The sequence below is a fragment of the Paralichthys olivaceus genome, chromosome 3 (assembly GCF_024713975.1).
Source record: "Paralichthys olivaceus isolate ysfri-2021 chromosome 3, ASM2471397v2, whole genome shotgun sequence".
In the NCBI taxonomy this organism is placed as follows: Eukaryota; Metazoa; Chordata; class Actinopteri; order Pleuronectiformes; family Paralichthyidae; genus Paralichthys; species Paralichthys olivaceus.
Window position 1 is genome coordinate 5159722 of NC_091095.1, and position 13041 is coordinate 5172762.

Below are 13041 nucleotides of genomic sequence, written 5' to 3' on the forward strand. Positions count from 1 at the left end.
AATATTTTCCAACATCTGCCGCCCATCAGGATGTCTGCTTTCTGAGCCACTGCTACATTCCTGAGCCGCTCCCTCTACCTGGATCAAAAAAGAAACCCTTCCCTGTCGTTGCCCCTGAGCTCTGCTCTCCCTGCCCCTGTTCAAACTGTACTGTAGGTATTTATTCCAGGTGCAAGCATTTGACTTCAGACCCTGGGTCTTCAAAAATTAAAATAACTTTTTTTTTTCTGACTGGGACTGATTGTGTTGTTGTTCATTTCATACTGCTTGGGTTGGTGTCCCGACACATGCAGGCGTACGTAAACATAAATAATAAGAACACCAGAGGAGGAGGGAGGTGGTGTTTATGTGACAGTAGTGACACACTTTTCAGGAGCTGGAAAACTGAATTTGAAGTTTCTATGACCAGAAAAGCAACTATGTCACCACTGTTTCCTGTCCTTCCCCCTTTCTCCCTCATAATAATATTCCTCAGTGCCTGTTAAAGTGAAAACTGGAAGTGAAACGTAAGCCCTCCTCTCTCCACAGGCTTGTTTACAACTCTTTAGCTGACCCCCACAGTTTAAGAGCCAGCAGAGGCCAATGCAGCTAACGCACATTTAAAGGCCGCTGCTAATGAATCAGGTCAATTTGGTTGTGCTATTCCACCGTGTGAAAAAAGCTTAGCCAGGAATGTATGCTTTGTATACACCCTATTATATACAATAATAATCATTGTCCTTGTTGCATGGTGTCTAATCCAAGCCCATTCAGGGCAGCACTTAAGATTCTTGGCATACTCCCATACTCATTGCTACTCGTGGACTTAATCCCCCCCCCCCCTCTCAGAATCAGTCAAGTGTATGTCTTAGCCAGATCAAATGAAAGTAAGCTAGCCTGCTGCAGAATGGCATTCCTCAGCACAGAAAGTCAGGAGAGAGAGAGAGCCTCTGAGGTTATATAAGAACAGACTGACCCTGCTCAGAGTCGGTCTGAGAATCTGTTGAGTCTACACAATGATATAACAGGAGGATTGTCTCTGGAAGCAGTGACTTTAAACGTCCTCCCCCGCCTCTGTGCATGGGAGGATCATTTGTTTGTAGTTTGAACAGACTGAACTCAGGCTCCGATATATTTCATAAATAAATCAGTTTTATTTATAGCATATAAAATTAAATCACTTTACAATTTATTCCAGTATGACACATAATATCCAAATAAAGTAGCTACATTTTTGATAAATAATATTAATAACAATAATAAAAACATTCATTCATCCTTTGACATGTTTTGCTTTGTCTTTTTCATGAAGGGAGTTCAATAGCTGCCACAAAACATGAACAATAATGCCCACGTTAGGAAGGAATGAAACCGCACACTTGTCAAACAAGTCGAGAGGTGACATTTCGGTGTCTTGCTCTTAAGATACAGGATGGTATGCTAATTGAAGTTGTGCATGTGCATATCCATAAATACACACACAAGTCTACAGTCTGGGTCATGTCTGATGTAAAGGATCAAAATATACACAGTGAATTGATATCAGCAACTAACTTAAATGTACAAATATTAATTACATCTTGCTCCATAACGAAGCTACTTCAGATGCTCCATTAATATGAAGCAGTTCTTATTAAGAATGCTGATGGACAGCAAACAGTGCACTTCATTAAGTCCTCATGATGTAAGCCCACAATTCCTTGGGAATCTAGTTACAACAAGAAGCTGGTAGTTGATTGGTGGTCTATTTACACCCCTGCATTCATCTGGACCGCCATCGGCCGCCAGTGATGCTGATGATCTCTTTCTCTTGTTGAGGAGTTTTTCGCCTTCTTCACCAATCAGTCTCTGAACTTGTGGATGTCATTGGAGAGGCGGTAGAATGGGTATGAGGCCTCGTTGGCATGGGGACAGTTGTAGGTGCACTTGCAAGACTCAATCATCATGATGTTCTTGTTGAAGGTCTCGCCGTCCTCGCAGCGGAACTTGACCCGGATGGTATCGGTCTTGTGAGGGCTGCAGCAGCGCCCATCCACACAGGCTCCGCAGTACTTGGGCCTGTACTTCTTCAGGCTGGAGCAGCCAGCGTAGGTAAACTTCACCGGCTGACTGGACTTCTTGGTTCTGCTACACTTCTTTCCTTTCTGCAGAGGAATAAACAATAGGGAGATTAGTTTTGAGCTCAGAGCAAGTGGTGATGTGTTTATCATGCATGCTTCCAGCTCATTCAGTCACGGTGGCTCAAGCTTACCTTAAGACTGGAGTAAGGTGACTGGGTGCATGGCCGCACTTCACAGATTCTTGTCTCTTTGACCAGCTTGCATTCATTGTTGTTGTTGGTGACTCTGGTGGAGATGCCAGTTCCACAGCTCTTGGAGCACTGGGACCAGGGTGTGGTTTGGACGATGCACTTCTGGTTGTCGAACATGTGGACTTCAGGCGGAGATCTGAATGCTGTGATTAGAAGAAATTTAAAAAAAAAGAGTCTCATTAGCAACATAAAAATCTTACATATTTCAAGATCTTTCATTAATGTTTCCAGAGAGAAATTCCAGAACAAAAGTCTGCTTCTTACCAGGTTCATTCTTCAAAATGGGTCTTCCCTTGACATTTGCGATGAGCTCATTCCTGTTGGTGAGGTCTCTTTCCAATTCATCAGTCATTGTGTCTTTTCCAAAGATCTTCTCCAGGATGTCTGTGTCCTTGCCATCATCGCACACCCACTCCTCGCAGCATTGGCCTGGAACCTTGACCAGTCTGGGGTTGGCACAGCCCAGGTTGGGCAGGGAGAGCTCCTGAGGGCACAGCGGGACACATCCCACCGCCCCATCGATGCATGTGCACTGGTGTTTACAGTTGGGCTGGAAACTCTCTCCGTTCTGGTAGATCCTGCTATTGTACTCGCAAGGTCTGCCCTCTGACTTGGCTGCAGCGGGGAGAAAAAACAGGAGGAAAGGAATGTTATTCTTTCCTGCTCTGCTTAGAGACGTCTGCTGAAGACATCACATGGCTGCCAGATAAAGATCAGTTAAACTGTGAAATTCTTCAGGCTGCCTGAGGAGTCTCTTTTCCTCCACAGTTGGCTGTCTGTGCTTTGAGGTTTAGACTGTTTCCTCCTAGCTACATTCCACAGTGTTGAAATCACACAGGTTACTATACCCCTACAATAAGCACCCTTCTTTTATTCCTTTTAAGACTAACTTAAGACTAACCAGAGGCATGCACATCTGGAGCTGAATGAACTTATACACACCTCGGCAGATGCCACGGGTGGTAGCAGCAGCGAAGCTGGCCCCAAAGTTACACTCCAGCCCTTTAGTGTGGTCACAAGGCTCGGTCAGGCTGCAGTCCTCGTTCAGCTGCCTTGCGCAAACTTTGCAGCAGCCGCAGCCGTCCAGGACGACGCTCACGCCGGGTGCGCACTTGGGCATCTCCAGCGGACACTCGCACACGGAGGGGCAAGAGGAGGAGGAGAGGACCTGCACAACAAAAACGCCTCATTAAAGACTGAAACTCCTGAAAACTATTGATATTCAAACATTTGCTTCTTCTCGTGCCCATATGAAAAACCACACCAGCTTGAAATAGAGAAATCACTCACCAGGTTCAGGCTTCCAAAAAAGGCAACGACAACACTGAGCATCAGCATCTTGGATAAATGTTCTTTTTTGCGCGTTCCAGATGAATCCCAAAGAAAGTGGATAAAGTCTGTCTTCGGAGGAGTCCTTAGGTATTCCCTCACTCGGTCGTCTGTCTCTGGGTAGTCTCTGGTGTTAGAGGCTCCTTTAGGAGTAGGATGAAGCTCTTGGTAAAGCGGTTGCAGTCTGCTGAGGTCCGGCCACCTCCTGACTTTTATACCGTAGTGGGAGCTGACGTCGTCTCTGGGCTGCCTGCTGAACTGTTCCCAAACTATGCGTGGAATGTTTCTCGGCGCATTTTCCGTCCAAGACCTAAGCTCCACCCTGTCTAAACCTTTCTCCTTCTCTCTTTTTTCCTTCCTCCTCTCTCCCTCTTTCTCGGATGGATTTTTTCCCCCCTGGATCCAATCTGAACACACTTTTCCGTCTCACATTTTTCCCTTTCTTGTTTATACCCCCCTCTCATTTTCCTCCTCTGCGCGCTTCTCACATTTATCAACTCGGGTTCAGTGGTTCTCTGTGGAGTCTGTGCGCTTTTTTTTAAATGAAGAAAGTGATAGATAGATGAATATAGATGTGGATGATATTCATTTCCGTTTTAAAACATATATATACACATATATATATCTCATATTCTCATTATCCAGACTGGTGCTGGTTGCTGTGCCACTTCTCCTTTTGCTGATTAAAAGCAATTTGTTAAAAACACTTTCACTGGCTTGCTGTAAAGTGGCCACGTTTTAAATAGCTGGAGCCCTTTTTTCTCTGTGAGTCTTTAAGGTGTGGGCAGAAATACGTTTTACAGTCTATTCCTGGCTCTCCGGTGCCTTTATCCAGAGGAGCTAAGCGCTTCCAGATGCGCACCAGACGTAACAATATTGCCATATTTGGTCTGGTAGTAGCCCACATTATTAACATATTTCCCTGCCTTTTGGCCAGGCAGAGAACCACAAAGCATTCCTGACAGCTTAAAGCCTTGTTAAATATGCTCTTCATGCAGGGGGAAAATTCCTTTGCATCCATTCCTTCGGGCAATTTGACTTTTCACGCCATCTGTCCCATCACCTTTCTGGGGGAGGGTTGGGGTCCAAGTTTCCACCGGAGATGTTGAGACAAATACCTGGTGTCTGCTCACAATAAGTCCCCCTTTTCACCGAAGGTTTCAAATTGATGAAAACACTCACCATGAAGGAAATTGTGGCACCATGAACCCGCAGCTCTCGCCCCGGTCTCGCCTGACGCATCTCCTAAAACAGGACGTTTTAGTATTTGTGTTTATAAGGATCGGACATTTCTCTCCCTCTCTCTCCCCCCTTGTAGCCTCGTGTGTAGACCCAACATCACGGTACAGTGAGACAGCAGCACCCATCAGCCTCTCCGGTGAGTTTTTTACACTTCTCCTCTCTCTTGACTTTGTGAATCCGTTTTTCTTTTTGACTTGCAAAACATCCTGACGCACCACTCGATGGAAGCGATGGATGAGAATCACAGCAGCTCACAGCGACTTTTCTCTGCAGAAGTAAATAACTGTGCATTGTGTGCTTTTGTTTTTTTGTTTTTTTTTATTCTCCGGGTCGCTTCACACCCGAAGTGAAACTTTTCTCTGTCCATGATAAACTTCAGTTTCTGTTGGTTTCTGTGATGCTCTGTCTGGGGTTGTGTTTATACACATATTTTAAATGCTTCCACTTCAAGACACTAGATGGTGATGTGTGAAGATACCTCTGTGCATTGTGTTTTTATTTAAAGAATAACCAATAATCAGATTCCAATAGTCCAGCCAAGAATATCTCATTTACAATATGATGTTGATCCGTACTGCCTGTGGCTTGTGTGTGTGCATGTGTGACCAGGAGGTGTGTGTGTGTGTGTGTGTGTGGATATGTGTGTGTGTGTAGGGGGTGTGTCTGTGTGAGCACGTGTTGTGTGTTTCTTGGCTGTACCATGCAAATGTGTGTGTCAATATTTATACGCCTGCATTTGAAATTTTAAGATCTTATAATAGCACCACATTGATTTTATCGCCAAATATTGAAGTCGGCCTGTGAAAACAGTTGGAAAAAATCTTCCGAGGCCCAGAAGGCAACTTAAGAAATCAATCCTGATAAAGTCATCATTTTTCAGAGAAAGGGTATGTTTGAAAAATGTTTCACAGAGTTTTCAACCCTGGTGCTGCAAGAAATGTTGGGCCCCAAAGAGTGGAACGTTAATTATATAATGTAATATTGTAATTATATTACACTGACGATGACCTTTGAAAAGAACAGTGTCCTCTGACTCTGGGCCCTCAAATTGTTTCCCCTGATGAGCATTATTCGAGTGTGATGTGTGAAAGCCGTTTCTGATATTTCCAAGATGCCTCAGTGCTGTTTACATTGCTGTTTTTGTGGATCTCAGATTGTGTAATAACGCAAAACCAAATTCGCCTTTTGCTGGTGAATGCTAACGTTAGCTAGCTAGACTTAACTGGGTGGAAATAAAGTTGATTGAATGGGTCACGTGGGCCCTTTTTGCTCAAATTGATGCCTCACTCAAAAAGACCTGATGGTTCAGGTTCAGCATTTGTGACCTGAAGGTTATGAACTCAATGAGATGGTTTAACAACAACATGCTATTGGTTTCATTACAGGGAGTGTAGGATCTAGTATTTTTGAAATATTTCTAAGGAGCTAACATCGAGGACGTCTCGACCATTTATAACGTTTCTCATCAGATATAAAAAGTGCTGATTTAAATTGCTGCAGGAACCCTTTAATGTGTCTGGACTGCTTTTTTACTCTTATGTCATGTTTTGTTTGACTGTCCGCTGCTGTGTGTTGACTTTAAGTCTCACAAGTATGTGTGTGCATATTGTATGTGAGTCCATGTGGACACGGCTGTCATGGCGAGAGGAAACAGTGTTGTTATTGTGCGTCAATGGAGAGTAACATTCATTCCATGATTACCCACTCCGTTCAGGAAATGTTCCAAAAGCTGGACATGCAGCTCCGTGTTGTAATTGTCCTGGCATAATAGTTTCCATCAATTCTGTCTGGGCAACCCCCCACCCCACCCCACCACACACACACACACACACACACACACACACACACACACACACACATACACACACATATAGAATTCACACTTCTTTACCTCCCAAAATGAAGGATGGGTTGTCTTTCCTTTACACAAAGTATAATTTGGATTATCCTCACTTCTCTATATCATGGCTATCTGAACAAATTTATATCCTCCGGCTTATGTGATTTCACTGTTGATTTAATTATGAGATAGCGTATGTCATCTTGTGGCTCTGTAATGGAAACCAATTGTCAGATCCCGGCAGGAGCTCTCACAGCCAATGAGACAGCGGCCGTCAGATGTGGTCTGCAGGAAGTCTATTGCGAGCAGCCCTCCACCTCCACATTTATGTCTAAGTGACAGATGGAACAGAACAGCGCAGCCCGGCGTGTTTAGACAACAGATTCCATTGTAGTATATTCAAGATAAATGTCATAACCGGTATGCGGTGTGTATGAGCAGCACTTCCTTTGTTCCGTCAGCTCATGGAGCAGCAGGAAGTCTGCTGCATTATGGAGCGGCGGTGAAGAAATGGGTCTGAAACGGCACAAAGAGGCAGAACTCTGGATCGTTGTGGTCGGTTTTGTTTACTCTGAAAGCAATACAAGCAGAGTCTTTGACCCCACGGGTTAGAGCATTCTGTGTTATATTGATATAACTAAATGACAAGTCACCCAATACTCTGTACATTGACTTCCCATTCAACTCTCTTTCTTACATACAGAGTTCTCCATGGTGTGGCGCCTTTGTACATCGCTGATATACTTGTACCTTATGTCATCGGCAGGTCATCTAGGTTTTCTGATTGGGGCTAGCTGTCCCTCGCACTCAACTGAAAATGAAAGGCGATCGTACGCTTGAACTCGTGGTTGCGGTGCTATATGAAATGCTCCTTCTGTGGTCGTTGTAGACGCCTTTAAAAAAGCAGCTGGGAAGTCATTTATTCAAACTGGCCTTTGTCTAGACTTGCACTGTTGTGTTTTCCAAATGTGCTTTTAACTATTGTACTTTTATAAAGCACTTTGCCTTTGGTCTGTGAATTGTGCTATAGGAAATACTTACTTGCTCCAGTAACGTTTCATGTTGTCCTTTACTGTGAGATCTCTTAGCGTTTCCTCCGTACCTCAGGAAACTCAGAGACCTGGAACATAATTCTCACGAGAGCATATCGGTAAAAGGTTTGAAGGTGATGCTTTGATCTGCTGCAAGATCACGAATCAGGAAGGTGCACCAATTGCATTAATGAGGACATTTAGAGACTAGACGCAGGTCACCATCTTCTTTGCAAAACACTGTCTGTTGTGATGAGGAATTTAATGTCAAAGTCACACATTTGTTAAAAGACCATCTCCAGCAACAATATGACTTTTAATTCTTCCTTGTGGACTGGTTTTTAAGATGCTGGTCTGATTGAGGACGACGAAAAGCACAAATACACTTTGCCGACTGATCAAAACCTGAAAATCGAGGCTGTGAAAGTCACAATGAAAACCGGCTGAAGTTCTGTGTGAAAAATCAACTGGTACAGGACGACTGTAAAATAATTCTGTTGGCTGGTTGAGGACAGATTGTGTAACACTTTAATGTCTCTGTCCAGAAACATTTGAAACATGCGACAAAGTCACATCAGTGAAATAAGGTTAGTAACGTTCACATATACAGGACCATCCTCCAATAACGTGAGGGATCAACCGGCCCTGTCAAAAAAAGACAGAAGAGGAGCCTCTGCTCTGTCAAATGTTGAAATGAGCAGGAAGACGTGTCTGTGGAAACATGTCATGTGGAAAGTTGTCTGCCATGATCTCGTCTAAATCAATTAGAGGAAAGACGAGTTCAGGGAAAGAGATTCTCTCTTTAATACTCTATCATCAAACTCTGAGCTTCACTGCATTCCAAGAGTGACTGCGTGATGAAGTGTTGAACTTCTTTTGTATCCGATTTCCCTCAACCTGCCTCGTCTAGTTTTACATCACCTCAGGGATGAGGCCAGCAGTAATCTCTATTTTACGCATTGTCAACAAAGCCACCAACATGTCACAGTCTGTCTCTTAATACCTCATGATTTCCCAGCCTGGAAACAGACTTCATTTACCTGTTCACGTCTTGAAGGCAACATATTTTGCCGTTTCTTTTCCTTTAGTGTGTTGGAACAGTTTTGTGTGTATGTAGGAAAGTTCTGCAAAGTTAAAAAGCCCAGAGGCAGCGGTGAAGGGAGCTCCTCCCTGAAGCCATGTCTGTAGCCAGGTCGTTACTTCCACACCATCTTGACGTCATGATACCTTTGCATCATGCACGCCCAGCTGCTAGTATGACGCTCTCCCATAATGAGCCGAGTAGAGTGAGAGCAGAGGCTGAATGTTGCTACAAGCACTGGAAGAGGTTGACCAATCAGCAGACTTAGCTTTATCTGGAACGAAGGCTTATTTCATTTTTGAGATTTCCCAAAAAACGGTGAGACTGTATTTTTATCAATCACAACTGAAACAAGTGTAAACTAGATTTTTCACATTTACATTACTGTGTGTTTCCGGCAGCAGGACGTTATATGTTGGATTTGATTGCGCAGAGGTCCTTCAGGACGGCGTTGAGTTCACTTGAACAGCTGAACCACTTGATTTTCACAATGGTCCGTGATGACTGCATCATTTCTTCTGAAGGAAACTCGTCCTGACGATGGCTGTTAAATACTGAGACTCTTGAAAACGTTTTGTGTCTGAACTAATTATGGCTTCTATCAAAATGCCATCTAGAGTTTTTTTTATCATTTCATCTCGTGCCATTTCACCTTCTGTGAAAATCAGATTCATACGTTGGCCAGACTGCCAAGAGTTAAATCTGCTCCGTGCACCTGTGTAATCATAAATGGCTGTGTCACTTTAGACATCTACACTCCCATCATGAGTCCAGTCATACCAGGCAAATTAAGCGGTGGTGCTTTCGGTGCAGCAGCTGGAGCGTCGTGTCTGCTTTCACTCATTTTCTTTTATAGCTGCACAGTGTACCAGCCAGGTGTGCCTAAAGTATGAGGGCTTTTCTTCATCCAAAGTAACCCAAATTCCTCAGCATGCAGAGAAAAGAGAGGGTCTTTTCTTGGGCCGTGTCCATCCGTGATGAGGAATGATGGAAAAAAAAAAAAAGAAGACGAGATCTGGGTGGGGGCAGGTGTTAGTGTCGAGAGGAGGGTGGTGGTTGTTGATCCTGGCTGGAGTGGAAAAAGGAATGTGGGGCTCCTGGAATGTTTAGAGCAGTCGGGGATAATTGAGTGAATCTGGAACAAGAAAAGACAAACCGAGGTCCTGCGGTGGAAGAATGTGCTTCTGGGACGTCTGAAGAAACATTCCATCCATTCAGACGGCTTCACCGGGCCCAGAACCTTCCTTAGATGGCACCACAGGGAATATAACCCCACCACCTCACCACTCCCTTACTCACATACACTTACACTGCTCGTCCTCTCACACTCCTCTTGCTTTACATTTCACACACTGCAGGACATAGAGACCCTCCTCTGCACTGTTCATATGTTGTGGACATTATTTGAAGTCGGCCAAGAGTCTTCAAATTGTTTATTAAGGAGGATGTCGCACCTCGTACAGCTCTGTGATCCAAACTGATTTGTGAATACGGGCCACACAACTTTGATTGATTGATTTGTTTTCGTAGTCTTATAGAGTTAATTACTTCATGCCACAAAGTTTCCAGTAAAACACACGAGCCTTTCTGCAGAAACAGAAATCACCAAAGTAGAAATCAGGCTGCAACCCAGAATTTATTTTTGATTAATCTAAGAAAGATGAGAGAAAATTTTGGATCACAAGTTTAAAAAAATTCTTCAAATCTTTAGTTTTCAACCCAAAAACCTAAATGTATTCAGTTAATCTCAGGTAAGACAAAGAAAAACAAGAAAATCCTCAAAATAAAGACGCAAGATCTCGAGAAAAGACTTTGAAACCATAAATCTGTAATTACAACATAGAATAAATCATTGACTAAACATGTTGCAGTCTGCAGAATATTGAATATTGAATATTGTGTTGGCGTTTTTAAAAGCATTTGACTCGAGGGGGGATTGATCGACACACACACACACACACACACACACACACACACACACACACACACACACACACACACACACACACACACACACACACAAGCAAGGCTACACGTGATGATCGGTGCGCGTCACCGGAGCACTGTCGCTCGCCTGGAGACTGGAGCAGCTCTGACTGACACTGTGAGCAGCTGCTGGTGTAAATAAAGATTAACCAGAAAAAAACTAATAATCAAACCAGGCAGCATCGGGTTAAACTGGTTCTAGTTTCTTTAATTCATTCGCTGACTTCTCTGTGAGGCTGCTTCTTTTTTTTCTTCTCTTTTTTACGCACATTTTCCAAGTAACGGGAAACCAAAAAAACCAAAAAAAACAGAAAGGAACATGGCTGGTTTAATGGCAGGTTTCGGTCATTACACCCACGCCATCGTCCGGGGGATCCCCGCGTCCCTGGCCGGAGAGGCGCTCCGGAGCAGCCAGTCGGAGGTGGACATCGCCGGGGCGCGGAGGGAGCATGACGCGTACGTGGAGGTGCTGAGGACCAGGCTGCAGCTGGAGGTGGTCGAGCTGCCCGCCGACGAGTCGCTCCCGGACTGCGTGTTCGTGGAGGACGCGGCGGTGGTGTGCGGTGACACGGCGCTCGTCACCCGACCCGGGGCCGAGAGCAGGAGGAGAGAGGTAGGGGAGCGTGTTCCACAGCATGACTCATCACCACCATGATTAATAAAAAGATTTAAAAAAACTAAAGTTTGATGTGAGAGGGGAAAGTGCAGAGGATTCATCTCCAGGGATGGATGCTGTGGTAACGAATACTCTGCACAAGATGGATTACACACACACACACACACACACACCATGCACCCCCCTCTTATGTCTCTTCGTGGTTTTCTTTAATTAACACTGACTGCAGTTTTGTTTGAGCCTCTCGTCAGACTCACTCCTCTGCAGAGCACGTGTCAAACTTGAGTTTCAGGAGGGTCAACATCTGTGGAAGCTGCACGAGCGGAGACATATCACATCACATTTTCAACCATATGGTGTTGAGCAGGGACGTGACCAGACAGTTTGGGGGGCAAAAAAAATGTTAACCAAAAGTTAAATATAGCACCACATCTCTGACTCACTTAATTGATTTTAATCATCTTACACTCACTCAGTTGTTAAATACTCAACAGTAGTAGAAAAGTTATAAGATGAGGAGCCTACAATCACAGTTATGCAGGTTACAGAACAATGCTCTTTCGTGTACTGCTCAATTTTGAGATATTATTCTATTTTGCTTCCACGTCGTCGTCTTTTAGTCTAATGGAAAGAAAACATTTAAAAAAATCACATTTAGATGATGTTTGTTTTGCCCTCTGTCTGCTTGGTAGCCAGAAACAAGTTAAACATATCACATTTTGCCTTTAGGCTAATTAGCTGTAAACTCGAGGTACTGGTAGGTTACGCAAACAAAGAAAAACTGCTGGAGCAGAAGTTGGGAGGTGCTGCCGGTCTGACGTGTGACGACTGTGTGCTCACTAGAGATGTGCACCATCACTAGCCTCACGATTCCATTACGATTCAGTAACAGTCAACGATTTGAAAAAACTCAATCCAACACAAAGTAAACAGAATTGGCAGGATGGTCCTCAAAGCATCCCAACAGGTCTCACTTATCAAGTCAAACTGATAAGAACAAGACCTCAGGAGGACGAACAGAGAAAACTATAAATCAGTAGTTTATGAAGTGAGAGGCTTTACGACTACCAAGAAGAAAGAATTAAAGGTACAGTGTGTAGAATTTATCTAGTGTTGAGACTGCATGTTGCAGCTGAACACCCCTCACCTCACCCTCCCCTTCCAAACATGAAAGATAACCTGTGGTATTCAGTTATTCACCCAGATCTTACACACTGGACCTTTAAAACAGTCCAAAGTGCACTCGGTTGGCGGTGTGTGTGTGTGTGTGTGTGTGTGTGTGTGTGTGTGTGTGTGTGTGTGTGTGTGTGTGTGTGTGTGTGTGTGTGTGTGTGTGTGTGTGTGTGTGTGTGTGTGTGTGTGTGTGTGAATGACAATGAGGGAAACGCAAGGACAGCTCCTGTGAAAGCCCCTGTCATTTCACATCAGAGTCACTTGACTTGGCTCAGTGGTGCTAATGGTCCCCAGCCTCACCGGAGGCCCCGGGTATTGATTGAAAAGCTCGCCTCTGCTACCTTCAGCCGCCACATTTTATTTATGCTGAACAGGGTGCATTTTACATTTGCGCGCCGCATCAGTACACCACCAACCCCCCCCACCCACCCCCTCACATTTTAGATTGTGAAA

General features: G+C 44.3%; 2 protein-coding genes across 3 annotated transcripts in view; one reads left to right on the forward strand and one right to left on the reverse strand.

Moving 5' to 3' along the window:
* Positions 1-1111: 1111 nt before the first annotated feature.
* On the reverse strand, positions 1112-4865 carry ccn1 (cellular communication network factor 1). Its single transcript, XM_020098255.2, has 5 exons — positions 3581-4865; positions 3233-3458; positions 2555-2905; positions 2231-2433; positions 1112-2123 (listed from the first exon to the last, which is right to left on the reverse strand). The coding sequence occupies exons 1-5, from the start codon at positions 3626-3628 to the stop codon at positions 1821-1823; spliced, it is 1131 nt and encodes a 376-aa protein (XP_019953814.1). The 5' UTR covers positions 3629-4865; the 3' UTR covers positions 1112-1820.
* Positions 4857-13041, forward strand: part of ddah1 (dimethylarginine dimethylaminohydrolase 1) — a 70399-nt gene continuing 62214 nt past the window's right edge. Inside the window, exon 1 of one of the 2 annotated variants that reach the window (XM_020098521.2) lies at positions 4857-4997. Coding sequence is in view for 1 of the 2 variants with exons in the window: in XM_020098520.2 (XP_019954079.2) it covers positions 11119-11412 (294 nt within the window). In the remaining variant the exon portion in view is untranslated. Of the gene's footprint in view, positions 4998-10884; positions 11413-13041 lie in introns of those variants that run through there. The other variant, XM_020098520.2, reaches the window with a different exon arrangement.

Coding starts and splice junctions, on each gene's coding strand:
- ccn1 (XM_020098255.2), bottom strand. CDS start 3,628: ATGCTGATGCTCAGTGTTGTCGTTGCCTTTTTTGGAAGCCTGAACCTG. Junction 3,459..3,580: donor TTTTTGGAAGCCTGAACCTG/GTGAGTGATTTC, acceptor TTTGTTGTGCAG/GTCCTCTCCTCCTCCTCTTG. Junction 2,124..2,230: donor CACCTTACTCCAGTCTTAAG/GTAAGCTTGAGC, acceptor ATTCCTCTGCAG/AAAGGAAAGAAGTGTAGCAG.